This window comes from Aythya ferina (assembly GCF_964211825.1).
Source record: "Aythya ferina genome assembly, chromosome: Z".
Classification (NCBI taxonomy): Eukaryota; Metazoa; Chordata; class Aves; order Anseriformes; family Anatidae; genus Aythya; species Aythya ferina.
In genome coordinates, this window is record NC_140299.1 from 77678973 (window position 1) to 77699137 (window position 20165).

The following is a 20165-nucleotide window of genomic DNA, read 5'->3' on the forward strand; positions in this document are numbered from 1 at the left end:
CCTTCTCCTTGTATCTCTCTGTCTGCCTAGAGACAGCTCTATAAACCCTCAGAGAACTGGTTTTGCTGAAAGGTACTGGGAAGAAAGAGTTCAGTCTGAAGCAGACACCTTGAACAGAAAATTCAGCAGGAGCTACCAAGTTTAACTACATCTTAAGCAACTAAAAATAGATTCTAAAGAATCTTAACCTACAGATTCCGTTTCTTAAAATTATTACACGAACTGTAAGAAAACTGGGAGTTACATTTTGTTTGTGTGTTTCTTTTAGTGGAAATAAAAAATGTGTACTTGCTTATTATAAAGGTTCTGGAACTACCTCTACAGGACAAGATTACATCCAATAACTCAGTAAAGCATTAAAACCAGAGTAAAGCTCCGTTTTGAAATCATCCTCTTGGATACTCCATTCATACAATCTTCTCATTGTATTTCGGATTTCAGGGAACTGAATGTAAGCAAAGTCAGCTTCACCAGGGACATTTCTTTTTTTGGTACCTAATCATTTTCTGTGTTTCATTCGGTCATGTTTTCTAAGCAATCAAGCAGCCTAAGAAAGATATTTTTAAAAAAGAATGAAAGCTTAGTTCCTTACACAATTTAAGCAATGTGATTTAGGGAACTGATGCTTCAACGAAACCCTCTACATACTACAGTGCTGCAAAAAGAATGAATTTACAAGACTCATCTTCCTCCAGGAAGACTCTACAAATTATCAGTGAAGGAAGCAGGGGTGTAAAGGAACTTCCTTCTCCCTATTAAGAGAAAAAGGAAATAGTTATTTCCCCTATGTGTCTGTCTCACTGTTGAAAGACTTGGGATTGAATCTCAAAATTGAGGGAAGAGGAATAAACTTTGTTCCAAAGCCTGGCCTGAATACTGGCAGCAGTATGGAGAATACATTTTAACTATCCGAGAATCAAAAAGTATTCAGTTAGCTGCTGGAAACAGACAAGGTCCATGAGAACAGCACAGTCAAGCACCAAGAAAGGCCACTACCAAAGGGAGTACAGAAACCTGAGATGCTGACGGATCAGTCCCTGCCTTCCTCGTGCTCAGGGAAGAAGCTTCCCAGAAGACAGTGAAAGGAAGGCTTCTTTCTTTCCAGCATCAGGGAAGACAGAAGATTGCACAGGCCCTCAAGGGATGTCCATCACACAGCTAGGGAAGGAACAGTTGGTAGGAGGCTGTTTAATTTTGTTTATCTTTCAAGGGAGGAGGGCAGTTACTGGAAATACAGAACGTAAACTGCTCTAAATGAGCCAAGACAGCAGCTGTATCTGACTTCGGAGTGGTAGGAGCTATAATCTTGTCATCCATCAGCCCCCAATCCACCAAATGTTCTCCGTGTAACAATGGGGAAGAAGCCACTGGAGCAGGAAAAAGAAAGCAATTGGCAATGCGAGTCAGAAAAAGCAGTGCCGGTGTACACAAAGTAGGCTAACGTTAAAACCATAAAAGTAATAGGAAAATAAACACAATATTATAACTGAACTGTGAGGACTGAATAAAAAGCTTTCTGCAGTGACATGCGAGAAGCTGTCCAGAGGAGCCCTCTTTAACAATTTTACCCTGTTTATTAAAATTAAAAATAATAATAATAAAGTAACAATATTCTGTTTATAACAGAAATTTATAAATGTTTTTCCCCAACAGCTAGAATCAGAAGAAGGTCTCTTTCCACAAAAACATTTTGGGGAAAAAAAAAATGACTAAATTAATGAAAAGCTGGCTTCTATATTAAGAAATAACTAAAACTGGAGAGCAAACTAGAATGGGTGATTCTGTTTCTACCGTGTCCTATGATCCTAATAATGCAAACATATATGTGAGCTTAATGAGACTATTCACACACACACTGCTACTCGACCATGAAATTGTTTGCCAGATTAGGGCCAGAGTTCCTGATCCTGCCGTCAAATCTGTGCAGGCAGATCACAACATCCCTGTAGATCTGTGATAAAGTCAATGAGGTCGTGCTCCAGAGGGATTCAAGTGTCTATCTTTACAAATCTCTCCGCAAATCTTATTCCTGTGGAATTGATTTATAAAGTATAACATCATGCTCCACTATAGGCACATTCACTGTCTGCATGCTTCCCTCCCTCTCCCTTAGAGCAGAAAAGATACTAAAACTCACCTCATGGATTGTATCCAACTATTATGCAGTTATGAACCTTGCAGATCTCATCAGCTAAAATTTCAGTTTTGCAATACATTTATGGAAATCAGATTTGAAAGCAGACCTGGAAAATGTTTTCAAGATTTGCAGTGGCTCAGAACATAGTGTATATATCATATACCTTATAATGAGCTTTGTCTTCCTCCTCCTATGTCAGAGTAAATTAGACAGGTCACACACCTCTTTTGGTGTGAATTATGCAGAGTACCACCTTCTCGGCAGGGCGTATTAGCCTCTGATGGGTTACAGGCTGCTGCATCTGAGTTTTGTTATAGGTCTCCTTGCTAACTGGCATAAATCTGTTTCATGCACGTTACTGTGACAGCACTATAGGGACGCCCATTTAAGCTAAGGAGGGGCCACATTTAAGCAGCCTACAATGAGAAAGTGCAAAGCAGAATTTCACTTTAAGGCAAGTTTAATTTTGATTCTCCTTGATTACTCCAGTCACCATTTTTCTTGGAGCACACAGGTATGCGTGTTGTGTTTTTTTTTTTTCCTGCAATACTATACGTGTGAAATGAAAGGCTCTATTTGTACACATGGAAGTTTTGCATATTTGTAGTAACTAAACTAACAAAGTTTGCATTGCGTGGAATGTTGTTAACATGAGGATTAAAAACCCCCAAGATTTCAAAACCTCATTTGTTAAACAGATACTCCAATATGGAGGTCCGCCACATTTCTGCTAAAATAAAACATGCTGTGAAAGCTCAAGAACCCATGTTACCACAGTTGCTTGTAATAGTAAGGCATTAATTTGGCAGAAAATTCAAGAAGGCTATTATCTGTTCACTGTGACTTGTGTTACATAATGTGCATTTCATATTTAGAATAAGGTTTGGATGTGACAGTTCTAGTCAGCCATGGATATGCACGCTCCCTCAAGAGGCTTGCCTGCCTTTCCTCCTCATTACTTCGTTTTTCACCACCTCTCACAAGGCATTTGTTGTTCAGCTGTTCTTATTAAGAGCTGCATGTCTCCCACAATTTGTGATCTTCAGGATTCATCTTTCATCATATTAGGGAGCAGATGGAAGTTGTAAGTCTTTGGTTTTTCCAGGCATGTGTTAAGCAAGTCTGAAATGAGTCACTTAGAGGTATTAACAGAGCAGTCGAGCTTATTACAAAATCTGTGTTTGGCATATTGTGCAGAAATAAGACTCTCACTTTCACTTTTACATTTTATGAGTCTAAAGAAGAATATATTCAGGCAAAGTGCCTCAAATCTAGCCAAACAATTCTATCAGAAAAATAAAAGCGCTTTACATCAGTGTAGTACTGGCTTTACCTTATCATTTGGTAGATAGGAACGTCTCACTACGTGGAGATGCACATGTGGACACACACACACAAGCAGAGTTCTCAGAACACCCTCTTGTAATTGCCTCCAAGAGAAATTTTACCAGCTAAACTGGAACCTCTAAATGCAAGCACTTATTAGAAGGCTACCCTAATCTCTACTCTCATTTAACATAATAAACATCAAACGAAATGCTGATATGTAAAACAAAGCATCGGAAGAAAGAATACTGAGAGAGGACAAGGAGTGGGAGAGGAAGAGCACACGCAGGAAGCGGGTTACTGCAAGGCTGTAATCCTGCATTTACTCTCTATTGATCAAATGATCAATACTTTATTGATGCAGAGCATTATGTACAATCAGTGTTAAATATTAATGTCAAGAGACCTTTAACTCTAAATTCAGAGCATTTGTTATTCAATTTAATATTCCCAATGTTTCTATGCTACAACTTAACCTCCTAGAGTGCTGTAAAAACATATGGCTTACACTATGCAACAAATTAAAATGATTTGTACGTCAACAGAGGTGAAGAAATTTTTAAAATACAACTAACAGAACTAACAAAAGTTTAAGAACAGGATGTTTTTCAATGAGTGCTACGTAAACTCATGGTTGCATGCACATTGTCATTCTTAAAAGCAAAATATGTCAAAAACCTTGGTTAAAAAGATTTTGAGTTCACTCCAAATTAAGTTTAAAACCTGAACTGCTAAACAGCTTTTGCTTTAGTAGCATAAATAATCCATTATAGCATCCAAAAATTAAAATTTGAATAAATGGAGTTCTAAACCAAATACATGAGGGGTATTGCATGAAATTTTGCAGTAAGATATCATCACTCTAAGAAATGGTTGAAGTTAACAACTGTTCATCAGGACAACCAAGCAATGAACAAACTGTAATGTCCTGGGACTTCCACCAAATGGGTCAAACAACACCAGTGCAGCCTTCTTCCTGGAACTAACGTGTGCTATAGCTTCAAAAATACCTTGGGTTTATGTTAATTATAAAGTAAATGCCAGTCTTCAGTAGATAGAAAAGTAAGCCCATGCAGAAATCTATAATGGAATAAAGCATCTAATAACGTAAGTGTTCAGATCAACTTTTTTAGGCAGATCATCTTACAAGCAAGTTTTACCTGTATATTGTAGCCATTAAGTTACTCTGGAAGGCTGCAAGGCAGCCACTGCCTTTCATCATTTGGCCTCTACTTTATCCTGTACACTCCACAATATCTCTTAGACCACTCACTTCTCACTTAACCTGTTGAATTCATATTTCCTCCAAGCAAAAGAAAACAACAAGTTTTGCTCTACTTCATAAATTTGGCATGGTTTTAAATATAGTGTATATAAGTCTTTTTAGTGTTCCATTATGACTAAATCCTATTTTTTCCCACAGACCATTCCCTGAAAGTCTCCCCTCATTAGGAAGGCTGTTATCTCCTATTGTTCTCAATGAAAATGAAGCGTAAAATGTGCTTAGAAAAGAGGCACTCTTTCAACATGTCCACTGCCTCCCTCTGGGAACAATGAAAAAGGAGCTAAACTGCCTTCAGGGGAGATGGTGGTTCCTTACACTGTCAGAGGCTTCCACTTAACTCAAACTAATTAACCATTTTACTTCTAAACTGAGAAAATTAAATCTCCACTCAAAGGGTAAGTGTTGGAATTTTGGGAAGGATATATTGTTTTTTTTTCTATCTGAAACAAATGGTTCAGTCCTCACATTAAACGTGAAACACAAATTTACCTTTGGAAATAACCTTTACAAAGAAAAAAAGAAAAAGTGGACTGTAAAAAAGATTCATTTCTGTATGAGAGCTTACGGTTAACATTTATGACTTGGAGTAGTTCAAATCTGAGTAACTACACCACCCAATACGGTATGCAAAGGAATGATGAAGGAGGAGGGCAGGGGCAGAATGGGAACATGATCTGCCTTCACAGAAATGTGAGAAGGTAAATTCTTTTGGGGGTTTTCTTAGCATTAAACAAAATGGAAAAAAAATTCCTTATTTTCCCACAAAAGGGGTCCGTGTAATCCAATGAAACCAACTTCTCCGCTTGGCAAATTTCTGAACAGCAAATAAGTCTTGGAGATAACAGTGAAGTATTATTTTGTGCTACTTGAGATACACCCAAAAGTACGTGGATCGAATCCTGACTCAGGTAAAATGCTGTTTTCCTGAAGAAAGCAATGCCTACTTTGATGGCAGGCTGAAACATTCTTTTAATCATTCCTTTCTGAGCAATTGCATTAAAGAACATCTACTAAGCAATAAAACTGAGCAGCTGAAGAAAGTGGAAAAGTTCAGCTTGACTGTGCATAATTCTGCCAATACCATTGTACAAGATGAGTCTCAGATCCTCAGTACCAACCGCACTCCCAATAAATACTGTCCTTCCAAAAAGACACCCACCTTATTTTACAGCAGTGTCCCTTTACAATTGATAACTGGAAGGAAGGTAAGAACTCTTCACATTTTCTACATCTTTTAGATTTACAGACTTCTGGTTGCACATGAGGAAGTCAAGGACTTACGCCCTTGTAAGACATCTTAACAAAAATATTTTGTACTGAATGTGAGTTCTTAATTGTTCATTTGATTTTTCTAACAGACCAGAGTAATCTTCAACCATATGGATTTGTACAATGGATTTGAAGAGGAAATTTCAGGGTAATTACCTGACTTCCTTAGTCTTCTTCTAGCTTTCATATCCAAAAGTATTTTACTATAAAACCACACCTAAACACTGGGAAACAAGACGTATCTCTGTGGAATGAAAGAGCAGTAGAGAAATGCATTTCATTCATACTTAAAAATGAACACTATTTACATAAAATGTAAAGCGTATTGTTCTAACAATGACTGTATGGAAAGAGATGCTTTTCACTTCCATATTGGTTATGAAAAGAATGTTATGACCACTTAAAAATAGTTTTAGAAAAGAATCTACTCTCCAGGTACACAGAGGTAGTGATCTACAAGGTATTAAGAAGTGTATGTCTGAAGAAGGTATTTTAAAGGTGAAATTACAGACACAGCGATGAACAGCAAACATATAATGGGCCTTTCTGCACAAATTTGCAGAGCTCCTGCAAGGAATTATCAAGCAACTCAGACCAGAAGCACTGCTTTAATAGAACAGTCCTTAACTGGGCAAACGAGGCCAAGCACAGACTACGCAGGGTATCCCACACACTCCTCAGTCAGGAGAAATCACACTTAACCGTAGACCTGTGCTTGGGAATCTCTGCTTTTAATCTCTGCCCATGGAAACATGAAGAACCTCAGAAAAAAAAAAAAATAATAATAATAATGGAGAGTTCACAGGAAGGCCATCAATTGCTTAGAGATCTGAAATACATTCTTTTCCACTCATTCATGAATCTGTATTTCATGATTGCATGGCAATATAATTTGGCGTTTGTCCCAAGAATTACACAGAATTCAGCATTTTGTAAATTACCTCTGATCCTCCCTCCCTCCCTCTCTGCCTGTACTTGCCATCTCTTGCTCTCCACAGCTGGGAAGGATAGAAAGGGGTTTTTGTTTTTTCTTTTAAGCAGGAGTTACCATGCATTCTCCATGCCCTGCTCCATGCAAACAGACAGCTGGAAGCCAGATCTAGAATCCAATTTTCAGCAAGAAGCCAGGGAGGACCCAAAAGCACAAACTGCCTAGCTAAGCTGCCTGCAGAAGATCACAACAGCAAGAGCTGGGGAAGGCAAGAAAATCAACAGCTAAGACGAACTCCACCATCCAACACATGAGAGGCAGAGGAGAAGTTCCTTGACAGACTGGAAGAGATTGTGACTGCTGTTAAGCATGAGCTGAGACCTCCTGCAAAACACAACAAGCAGATCCATTTTCAAAAATTATCCTGAAAGAGAAAAAGCTTCCATGTGTTTTGGTCAACAAAAAAAACTTCACCTAAAAGACAGTTTTATGTGGGTTTCAGAAGTGTTTTTTGTTTGTTTGTTTGTTTAAAGTAGTTTCATGAAAATAGGAACTATTCTGCCACTGTGCTGTGGAAAAAAAAAAAAAGGCTTGAGATTTATGGTCACTTCCAACAAACTTCCACTGATGCCTTCATACAATGTTGCATCATAAACCTCTCATGGTAACCTTCAGTCCTCAAATTCTGAGTACTACTAAGGATACATTAAGGTTTAGAAGACATTTAAGGTCAAGCAAGTTCTCCTGAAGAAAGATGGGCACAGAGAACAGGGAAGAAAGAGGTAACTGTTTCCCCCTAAAATAGATCCATAAATGCAGAGACCTAACTTATTCCTATGGAAGACTAACGAAGAGATTGGTCAGCTATCTCGTGTCCAAACACTATTCCCATTAATCCCTAAAAAAAAAAAAAAAAAAATTATTTATATCACTATGATCTTTAAAAGGAATCACCTGTACTCATTGCAACAGAGTCTTTAATATATCCTACAACTTCCAAGTAAAGCTAAGCTCCCTGTCAAACAGTTTACTATTAAAACATGCTAACAAATCAGACGGAATGTGATACTAGCTTATGAGACTGTACAGTCTCTGAGGCAATGAACATGTCTTTTTCTTATCCTGTAAACTACTCAGCCGTCTTTTGGGAGCCACAAAAACAAACAAGAGACCCTTACTCAAACCAAAAGTGATTTTTCAAACAGCCATGGAGAAGGCACTAATAAAACCTTACCTGGAAAATAATCAAGATTTTACTACAGCTGCTTGTGAGAATTAATATATCCCTCCTAGCATCAATACCACATGGAAGGACTTCCACTACACTATGCAAAGGAGGCATAAAAACTTCTGGACTGTAATAAGATTTTAAGCACTAGGTAAGGAAATCATTTGTCAAGAAAGAACTTTACAAATATCACCCCTCCAAACCCAGAGTCCAGAGATGTGACTGAATGGCCGTGCCAGCAGAATTGGAGAATGACCAATTCTAGCAGTCAGATTCACCCCTACTAATGAGCTTCTAAAAGTCTTTTTGTTTGTTTGTTTTGTTTTGTTTTGTTTTCCCCTCAGGAATCACAGGATTTCCATTTTATTTTCCCTTTTGACCCAGTAAGTTTTCAGCTTATAAAGAGATCGAAAGAAGGCAGGAACAACATACACGTGGGAATCTGCTTCTCACAACAGAGTATCTCAGTTCCAACCCAGAGAAAGGAGATCTATTAAGACAGTTGAAGAGATCTCCTTAGGACACTGTGAAGAAAAAAACATTCTACAGTGAAGACCAAATTTTGGCTAAAAGTAACCACGTAAGTGATTTTTCACAGGACTTCAAAGAACATAGAAGTTTTCTTCCAGCCAAAGCGATAGTTGCATGGAAAATTAATCTATTTTTTTTTGTTGTTTTTTCTTCTTGAAATGCTCTGTTCCTACTGTAGTAATAGCCTAGGTAAGCACCATTTTTCTTTCCTGAATTACCTGAAATATAAACAAAGTGTTTCTAAGAAATTTTCATTAAATTTCAAGGCAAGCACACACGTGCCTGAACCAGCACACGCACTTTCATGACATACATCTCTCTTCTGAAACCTAAAATGTGAACCTAATGAGTTCAGAGCCTTATTCACTTAGACAAAAATAAATAAGTAAATAAAGATCCAACTGCAAATTTCAATAGAAAATAAAAATAGAATCCCTTGTAGATCATATGGAGGAGTTGTAAGTGTTTAACCTCAGGGTAAGGAGACAAAAAACTTCTTCTTAAAGCCAGATTAGCCCTTCACCTTTCTATTTATTGTATTTTTTATTCAGATGAGCATTGTTAGTACTGCTAGGAGTAATAGCCTCCACTCTGAGTGTCACTTCATGTTCTTGCTGTCAGATATGAAAGATCTGTCTGTCTCTTCTGACTAGCTCGATAAAAATCCAAGGTGTGTTAGTACAATCTGAACACACGGAAATAGTACTTCCATACCTCATCTCTGCAGAACGGGGATGATACTGCACAGAGAAACACGTATGCACGTACACGTGTAGCAGAAAAATTTAAGTAACAGTTGTGTAAAAGCGTATGTTTTTCCTGTTATTTTACACAAATGGTCAAGAACAGATTCTGTGGCACAGACTTACGGGCACACACAGGCTGAGACTGCTTGCTTGATTAAAGAGCATTGATGGCAGAGGAAAGTTCAGATGCACTTTTCTTCAACACAGTGCTCCAGATGGGTTCTGATGAGGGTAATGCTAGTGTTTTTCCCCAAGTATACTGCAGATGTACAAAGCCCAGCTGCAGATATTCAGTTGTATTAAATGACGAGCAAAGCAGAGGCTGAAATGTTACAGCAAACTAAATAATGAAATAAAACTCATCATTCAAAAAACTTTTGTAGAAGAATTAAGGGTGCGGGGGAATCAAGCAGCAGCATCTTTCGCAAGTGCAGTTGAGATACTGTGAAACTTGAAAAGTAATCAGATCTTCCTGTGTATATTCATTTTATGAGTCAAGCTGTGTGTGTTGCAGACTGACTAGCAACTGTGTTGTTTGAGGCAGCAGTATTTCACAAATCATTAAATCATCCCCAAACACTTCCCACCTCCATCAAACGCTCTTAAATCTTCCTTCCTTCACAAAAAGCAAGATACTGGGTCAGCTCATTCACCCTAATTAGTGTTAAACATGGCATGTCGGTGTAACCAGACCACTCACACCTTGGGCAAGAATGCTTTCCTTAGGTCAAGCAGAACACACACCTAGTAAAAAATTCTGAATCGCTAGTATGAATTAATAAGCAAGCCCTCTGTGCTTTTTGTACTTGGCAATTACAGTTTTGAGATACGACAGTGCAACTACAAATGCTCTGCTCCTTGACCTGCAGTCTCACGGTAGGACTGAGTTATCAGTGCCTCAGCCCAGTGCCTGGCTCTCTGATGGCCTGCGCTGGTGGTGGAATTTCGACCCCTCTGGAGTCGGTGGCAATACTCCACATGGGTTAGGATTTCACAAAGCATTTAATAAATGTTTACCTTCAGCAGCTGTGAAATATGCTTGGCTGTATTTTACAACCATTTGTTATGTGCATTAATACAAATGTACAATAGACTCATGAAATATTAAATATATGCAAGATTTCAACAGCGTGCACTTATCATGATGCAGACTGCCTTCCTAAACAAAAAGCACGTGACACTGAGGAACAGCATGAGTCCTGCTAGATATTAGACGAGTTTATCTCAACTGTGAGGAAAAATAATGCAATGGATAGGTTTTCTTGTCACTTTAAATGATTAAGGTTTTAGAAATGCCTGGAGAATTAACTGATAAAATAAGCCAATGTATTTCTGATATAAATATTCATCTGTCTTTATGCAGATTTATATGTGTATAGAAGAATATCATGGTTTTATTTTTCCTTTATCAAACACCACTTTATAGAGTACCTTAAACACAACGCAGTTTTACATCACATACAGAACTATTTGACTATTTTCTCAGGTTTTTACATTACCGTTAACACACACCATAGTGCAGGCAGAAGTGAGCAATAAGATCATGTAATAGTCTAAAACCTGTGGAAGTTAGAAACACTAAAAAGGAAATGCTAGAACAAAAAAAAAATGTTTGATAAGCTACTCAAATTCTTAGGAAAGAATTATATAGATTAAAATAGTGAACTTACTGATCGATGAAACTCTCATGAGCTTACAGAACTGTGGACTCTGTTCCTTTTCAGACTTCCTAGTACTTCTTTATTTAAGTTTTCCTCTAACTGGTGATTTCATTTGAAAATTATTTCGTAACAGCTTTTACAGGTTGCAGATTTTTGGCTTCTGTCACATACCTTACACTGCAAGTGCACAACGCCCCCACTGAAGTCAACTGTCATACCTTGGATTCTGACCTCCACAAATTTAATTCACTGCTGTCATTCCCTGCAGTCATAAACTATTCCTGTAAAGCTATCTCTCCTTCAGTGTGGAATTAAACCTGGCTCTCATAACAAGGATTGAAAACAACAACAAAGCTGTTGAAATGCTTTATTATTCCAACAACTGTGTATTCAAAACAGAACCCATAACAGATCGCAGAAACTGTGTTTCCACCAGTGATGTTGTTTTTAATCTTAGGAATGTGCTTTACCAAGGTGGTTGACTTTAATGCTTTTCTGTGTGGAAAATTTCCTCAGAATTTTATTCCCTTCTCCAACGCTGCTTTTTTCTCATTGATTATGTAGAGCCATCACTGTAGCATGGACATGATAGTGCAAAATTATCCAAGCTCCTTTACCAGTCAGCCTCAGGATCTAACTGCTAAGGAGAAGGTATTAAAGGGTCATTGGTCTGTAAGTAAAATATGCCAAACAGTTCTAACTGTGTTGATGGTACATTTGTAACATAGTCCAAAAAAGGCAAGATCATCAGTCATTCACATACTACGTGAACCTGAGATTTTATCAGATTATGACAATAGATAACAGAAAATAGTCTCTTTGAAGGTTCATTTAAGTTTTTCCAGGTTTGTGTTTGTAAGAGAGTGGGCTATTGAAGTCTAATTTTAATTTTATATACAAAAATATTTTTCTGCAGCAACTACAAAATATTTGTAAGACAGACCTGGAATACAGCGAAGGAAAGAGGTTTCAGAACAGTATCATCAGGGAGTTTTACTCCCTCTTTATACTATTCGAATGGCCCAAAGGAATGATAGTATGCCTTTAGCTCAGTCAGCCTGCAGTTTTCCTTAGTGAACATGAAATCACCGGGTGGAGAAGAACTGGCACAGGAGACAGAACCCAAATTCCATCCACAGTCCAGAACGCAGTTCCAGATTTCTAGAGTGCTCCATTTATGCAATGAGAACAGAGAAAAAGGAATGAAACTGTTTCAATGTTATGGACCCCAAAAATTTAATTTTTATTTTTTTTGGTCCTCTCAGGTGAAATTGCACTGAACTCCCTGATGTGTTCCAAACTGAGTCTCAAATGTATCAAAACTGGCATAATACTTTTTACTGTTATTCCTCCTGTTCTCCTGAACTGGCTGGCTTTACATTTATCTTGTCCTGTGATACCTAAGTACAATAGCCGTGCTTGAAGCCTGTATGGTCCCGAAAGAAGCCAGGGGGTGGAAGTGACAATTACATCTGTTGAGCAGCCTCCTCTGTAGCACAGACAGAGTATGGATATGTGGACAGGACATATCTGTGCTTCGATATGGGCCGCATGCTATGGACCAGCCTGTTGTAACCACAGGGGAAAGACAGAAGGACATTCATTGTTCTGAGTTAATGCAGCGTTTTGATCTCTGAGATGAGTAACAGTTTTCCATATGGCAATAGGTAATCACAGAATTAGGAAGTCCTAATTCTGAGGCATCCCCAGAAAACACATGAGAGTGTGACAGACACCTGCATTTGAGATACTGTCATGCAGAAATACTTCTCTATCACATTCCACACAGTAATGAAAGCATGGTAAATATACACAAAACTTACATAGTCATGAAAGGCTTTTGCTTCACTTGAATGTTCACATGTTTCTCGTCTTTCTGGAGCTGCACAGTAGAGATCCCAAAATACACTGCAAATTAAGAAGTTAGAGATACGGTGAGAAAATCATTGTAATACTCGCATAGATTTTATGCTGCACACCGCACATGCATGTTTATATATAGAAATAGACACATCACTTCCTTGCCAAGAGCTGAAAGCACTTACCTCTATGAAAGAGTTTAGCTTTGTAAAACATCTAGGAGGAATCGAGTCCTGTTATCTGATTCTCTGAGGCGAGCAGTGCCGTACTCGTTTAAAACCACCGTGGTATAAACCAAGAAGCTAATCTAACAAGGTTTAAGGGTATAAAGCTCTACATTTAACCTCATACCTCTGGCAACTGCTGCTATTTACGTCCACAAAGCCCTGGAAGGGACAGATACATACAGTAATAGCATGAAAAGGCATAGAACGGAAGAGAAAACTGAGGAGTTCTTCCAAGGTCCAATACTGTGCTTTAAACAAAAGTTCCTAGAAAAACAGGTGTAGGAATAAGAGTAGGAAATAGATGAATATCTTCTTTGATAGCTCTTGGGTTAGACAGAACGAAAGGAAATTACAATGCTCTGCCTTTTCACTCTCACCCCTGTTTGAATGGATTTATACATGACTGAGTCCTAACACAAAATTTCTAGAATTAAATTATGTGTATACTAGAACAATCCCGAGAATAAAGTTTAATATTGTTTCTTTACTATTTAGTCCAGCATCACAATACAGAATTGTGGAAAATGTGAACACTGCTGCAGAAAATCAAAATTAAGGATAATGCAGACATCACAGGAACAAGAAACATGTTCTCTTTTTCAGGCTTCCATCAGGTAGCTAAAAGCATAAAGTTGAATGAAGAATATGCCACCTTCCTCACAGCTGCACAAATCACTTGGGATTTTGTGTTCAAATGGAACCTCTTTTAAATTTGTAAAGTCTTGTACTCCTGGCAGCTGGACATATTCTCCATAATGTTTTATTCTTGCAAACACAGACATACCGGATACATTCAAGGCATGTGACAGTCTGTAAATACCATGGCTAAACAGCAGTGACTATGAACAGTCTTTTCTCCTTGGGAATTTTACACAAACAAATGTGTCTCTGCACACCGGTATATTTAAGCAAGTGGCATCATGCATGAAAAACTACAAGTAAATTTTGTGTCTACCCATATTCTGAGCTGAGAGAAACTATGCAAATGCAGACTTTACAACACCAAGCCCGTGCTAACACACACTGCTTCTCCAAAAGGCTGGTGACTTGGGTTTGGCTAATCATTTTCATATGCTATTTCCGTGAATAGAAATGTGGGCTGAAGACTATGCATGTGGATGTGAGCTTCCTCAGTCACTGTATGTACATATTTCATGTCATTTATAAATATTATTTTCCTGAACGTAATTATTTAGGGTATGTATAATGCTTTTAAGTGCACGGTTCAGTAGAAGATAGTGAACAAAGAAACTCTGGCCAATTTTCTTTGAAGGATGCTGTCTTATCAGTCTACTATGCAGTATTTGTTTTCTTGTAACTAATATCTGTGTCTTTTCCCATACCTAATTTTCTGTTCTTTCATTTCTTTTATAAGAAAATGGTTCTTTTTCCTCATCTTCACATTCTTTTTACAATGATCACTTGAATTTCTTGCCTGCAGCTGCTGGAATTTGCAATCACCATATTCTAAAAATCGGAAAGAAAATGGACACTTACCACCACCAGGAGTGCAAGAATCCTGGGGGCTCCCCCAGTGTGATGTTTTTTTCCCATCTTATCTGAAATAAAACCATAAAAACACAGGTATTCACTTTTGTGATTATTGTGACTACAAAAAAACCTTACATAATATCAAGAAAAGGAAGAATAAGAATAAAATGTTTTGTATCTACGAAAGGCTTTATTATCATCAATCTGAATGTCTGTATTATGTACTTTATTATAAATACTACTTTAGCTCATGCCTCTTATTTTAGGAAAGCGTATTTTAGCATTTATTTTGTAGAGATTCTGAATATAGCTTTATTAAGGATGTATTTTGTATCACTCCACCACTGACACGTGCATTTTCTAAGCTCAAGAATGCATGAACAACAACAACAAAGAAAAGTTAAAAAAAAAAATCCCCCTAAAACTATCTATAAGATCTTCCAGTTTGTAGAAGGAAAAACAGAAGATACAGAACTAGTGTTACCAATTCAGCAGGTGGCAGTCTTCCCTCCATATCCAAAGCTAGCCAATGCTTCACGATCATCAAGGACTGCTTTACTGCTAGAGGTAGCATGACAAATACCACTAACAACCAAGCTACAACCTGTTCTCCCACCATCCAGTGAAAGTGTAAAGCTGGCTTGGCTTGGTTTGTCTGCACTGGCAAATGCTCTTGAATAGAAAAATACTGTCTGTGAGCTCTTTCCCACCTAAGAAATCTGGCTTACTTCAAACGTATATATTTTTTTTTTCCCCAAAGAAATGCAATTTAGTAATTTTTACACCCTCAACTTCACACTTTTATTGCAGCTAACTCGTCAGACAACACAACACACCGTGAGAGCGCTGTGCTCTACCTTAGCCATTATCACACAATCATTTTATTAGTGCCATAGTGACTGGTTTGTCCTTAGCTACAAAACTAAATAGTCTGGACTATAAAAAAGCCAGTTTAATTGCTTACGGAGCTCTGTTGCAAATAACTGAAGATCTCTAGAAGTTCACATGACACTTTATGGGAGGGAGGCAGTCTCATGCTTAAACTGGGTGGAAACCAGGGCGTTACATACACTCCAAATTCCTCCAGTTACAACTACACATAGCACTATTTCCTGTCCAATTCTGTAAAAAGATCATTGTTTAAACACAAGGCATGTTCTGCTCTACAGGCAGAAGTAATGGCTGACAAAAGAAGGATTATTCTAACAAAATGCTTCAACATCTTTAACACGAAAGGTATTTAACGATGTATATGAAGGTACATTAAAAGCTTCCTAGAAAAGGTAGACATAGCATGTTCATACTGCAAGAGACAGTAGCGAAGCTGGGATTTTTCAACACGGAATAAAACTTTCTCAATTCCAACTTGACTGCCACCCCCAATTGTTAAAAAATTTAAACAAGTATGTTTTGTCAATAGCTGGCAGGAGTAGAATGCACAGTTCATAAAAATTATATAAATACTTAAAACTATCAAAAATTATCTTAAAATTATCTTAGAAAGGTAAGCTCCAGGTATTATCACTTCTTTTGGTAAAGCTGGCAGAATGAAGCAGGGGCATGGCACTTAACCCCCACCCACCCACCCATCATCACCACTTCAACCATCATCATCACTTAATAGCACTTAATCTATAAAAAGCACTTCTCAAACTATGAAACCCTTGCCTAAACTGTGCCAGGTAAAAATGTTAATAAAAATGAAAAATGTATACAAAAGAGAAAACCAGTAACAAAGTTTTAAAAAGGATTCAAATGCACTCCTCAGCGCCATGACTGCTCTTCACACGCATTTGGCATGGCTTAGAAGGACTTGTGCTAATCACCAGGGATGTGCTGTACTTACGAGAAGTTTTGAAAGTAACAGGATGGAGAGATGCAACATGTAGTCAAAGCTAATTTTTTTTAGTGGAGTTGAAAAACCATTCAGTTAAGAGTAAAACTGTTATCTGTGCAGAAGGACCTCACTGTGTCTAAGTAACATTCATTGACACAGGGCTTGAGGAAATTGCCTGACCCACAAGTCTTACGCTGGTCCTTTTTAGTAAGACAGTTCATAAATTTATTCAAAGAAGGAACCTGAATGACAGGGGGAAGTTTTTGATTTGTTTTGCTTTCAAAAAATACACACCTCTGTCTGACATTGAAAACGTTTGTCAGATCACACAGACAGGAAAAGAATTATAATTAAAAAAAAAAAACAACAATAACAAACAAAAAAAACTTGTTGTCAGCTTTATCAATAACTAGCTCATAACTAGTGATCAATCAGCTGCAAAATGCCTACTTTCCTGGTCTAGCTAAGCTAGCGGAATTACTCCTACAAGGCCAGAACCTAGCTTTGAGGACAGAAAATACAGGGGTAAGGATCAGCTCTACAAGAAAATCCAGCAGCTCCAACACTGAAGGAAAGATTCTGGAGCAGAACAGTTTATATTGTTCTCTAAAAAACTGTGTATCCCATCTGAACAGTTCTATTCTACCCTCATAAGAAAATGACACTGTTTACATAGCAGTGGTAGTCCCTTGTCATTTTGCTAATTGTACAATGACTACATGTTTCAGGATGAAACAGCTATTAAATTATTTCCATCCAGTACTTCATGTCATGTCTCCTCTCAAAGGAAGTCCATTTGCAGACTAGGAGATGAGTGTGATAGCTAACAAAATGAAGATGTCTCTTTTACCCAGACACCCAGGAAAAGGCTAGCTGATCTGGAGGTCCAAAATTTTAGAGATGAAGGCAACAGAGTTTTGAAGGCTGTCCTCAGGAGGGACCACAAGGACAATGGAAAGCACTCTTCACCTTGTAAACAAGAAGGATAAGCCGAGCACTTCTAGATTTTACTGACTCATGAATCAGTTCTACACAAAACATTACAGAAATGAAGACGTGCTTAAGACAATCTTCTCTAAGTTACATAGAATCAGTGATTTCATGGTATCCGATTTAAATTTTACTTCTCTCAATTTAATTCCATTACTCTTAGCCACATTCCCTGGTAAACCTTTACGTTAAGGGATGTTAATCTTTGCCATTTATACTCTTTAGTTGTCACTGACAGCTGTACGGCTCTGATAATCTATATACGCTTATTTCTTTTTCACCCCAACACACTGGCTTAGAGCTACTTTGAACTAAGTGGACTTTAAAGAGATCCACCCAAATTACTCAGGGGGGTGCAGACTGCCAGCGTAGAGAAGGCATTGAGCCCCAACAGCCTTGCTTTCTAAGAAGTGGCCAAGCCGACACAAATTTCCTCCTACACCACCTGGGTATCTCCTCCACCTTGCTCAACCACAGCAGGGCAGTTGCTTCTCAAAAGCCGTGAGTCAGAAAAACACAAAGACACATGGAAGATTTGCTAAAAGACTTCTTTGCACTTCCCAACTGCTGCTTTGTCATTTTCATCCCGTGTGCCAACAATCCATCTCTAACAACAGCTGACTCACCAGGGGCACAGAGCTATTACATTGTGGTTTGCAGCCCAGGACTGAGTGGGCGTTACAACGTAAGGGCCTGTCTGCTCCACAATCAACTATCATTTCTTTCCTGCTGCTTTTGCCACTTGCCATTTAAAATCATTTTCTCCAAGCTGGATTAGTGTACAGTTTTCTCAGTCTGATCCTCATTGTACTGCTTTCATCCCCAGTACCATCTTTTCCCGGTTTCCCGTAACAGCGATAATTGCATTTGGTTCCAACATACAGCCATTTACAAATACTGTTAGCACAGTCTTTACCTTTCTGCACTGCTAACAAACAAGGTAAATAAACTCACAGCTTTGTGTGAAATTTAACAGACACCTCGTATCAATTCAATACACTATTATTCGTCTCTGCCCCATCTTTTGGCTGATTTTCGGCATCACTCTGAATTTGAAAGATTTGATACATTCTCTTATTACATTTGTTCAGATCTGAGAGTTTCTCTATAATCCAAGATTGAATTACTTTTAAAAGCTAAATTTCAAGACACTGTATTGAATGTTTTCCTGAAATCCAAATGTCATACCAGTTATACTCCTGCCAACTGCTCATTTTGCACATACATCATAAAACAAAATGAGCAAAATGAATCTTGCACAGTGTATTATTTACAAATGACAGCTGTTTGGGGAAAGCCAAGATGATAGTCTCCATTATTTTCTCTCTTGTTTTTTCATTGCTTTACTAAGGAGAAAAAACAATTGTCAAAACCATGTTTTAATATAAACATAACCTGAAACTACCACAATTCTATCGCTTTTGCTTCTCTCTGTTATGTGAATTTTCTATAACCACCACAAACAGCCTTCGTCTCTTCCATCTCCAAAATGTCATCACTAGCATGTTAATTCTATTAGCTTTCAGAAGAGCACCAGTTGAAGCAGCAGATTTTCCTGCTACAACATGTTGCCTGTTTTTCTCACTTCTGCTCACTATCCAACTATCATTATCCTAAATGTTCTCATCAAAGAAAGATTAAAAACAATAAACCCCAAAGACCTCAGTACGTTTGGCATACAGGTATTCTTGCATCCCAGCATAAATGTAAAATACTAAGGAGATACAATTTACTTCAATCTTCTACAGGTATATATATGTCTTTAAAGGACTGTGAAAAAGACTAGCTATTGTCTAATGGTAAAAAATGCATTAGCATTCAAGAGCATTTAAGCAAGAGCACCTGAACAGTTATAGTCATAATTAGTTCACCAGATGAAAAGAAGCGAAATAATTAGAAGCATGGTAGGAATACATAGCGAGATCAGTATAAAATACCTGACTGCTGTACATTTAGAAAGGGTCCATCATTCACAATTGGAGATACCAACAGTAAGTTTGAATATCATCAAGAAGGAACATGATCGATGCACATTCAAACATGCACGTTTATTACAGAAAATAGACAAATATTTCTTCATTGTAGCACCAAATCAGACAAAAGGGCTAACAAATCACAGCAAAAATAATTATGCAAAGGCATGCAAAATGACATGGCAAACTGGCTTTTGCAAAATCAGAAGGCTATGCTGATCAATGTAAACAGATATGCAAGATTGTCACCGTTTTTTCTAATCCAACACAGATTTATTTCACTTGCACACATTGTAACCTTGTGCAAGGAAAAAAAAGACAGGGCAAACATACCTCTGATAAAAACGTCTGCGCTGATTTCTGTGCTCCTACATGGAGCAGATACTCATATACGTACAGCGCTAATCTGAAAAACAAACAAAAAAAAGACAGTATTTAGTATAATGCATTTGTTTGCTCCCCATTTTTGGAACACATAATTTCAGAGGTTTGACTTGCACACTATTTCCTTTCAGAAACCACTATGTACTGAACATGACAAATCTATTATCTATACCAGAACTTTTAAACTAGACCTGTAGGTCAATCTGAGCAGAGTTGTTTAAATAGTAGTTAATTAAATATTATTAAAACCCCAAATTACTTAATGTCAACATTTTTAATGATATTTGGA

General features: G+C 37.7%; 1 protein-coding gene across 11 annotated transcripts in view; it reads right to left on the bottom strand.

Moving 5' to 3' along the window:
• SSBP2 (single stranded DNA binding protein 2) overlaps positions 1-20165 on the bottom strand; it is a 188625-nt gene that overhangs the window by 130674 nt on the left and 37786 nt on the right. For all 11 annotated transcript variants that reach the window (XR_014687464.1, XM_084505179.1, XM_084505180.1 and 8 more), the window contains exons 2-4: positions 19826-19898; positions 14699-14760; positions 12938-13022 (exon numbers count right to left, since the gene is read on the bottom strand). Coding sequence is in view for 10 of the 11 variants with exons in the window: in XM_084505179.1 (XP_084361305.1) it covers positions 12938-13022; positions 14699-14760; positions 19826-19898 (220 nt within the window). In the remaining variant the exon portion in view is untranslated. The remainder of the gene's footprint in view (positions 1-12937; positions 13023-14698; positions 14761-19825; positions 19899-20165) is intronic.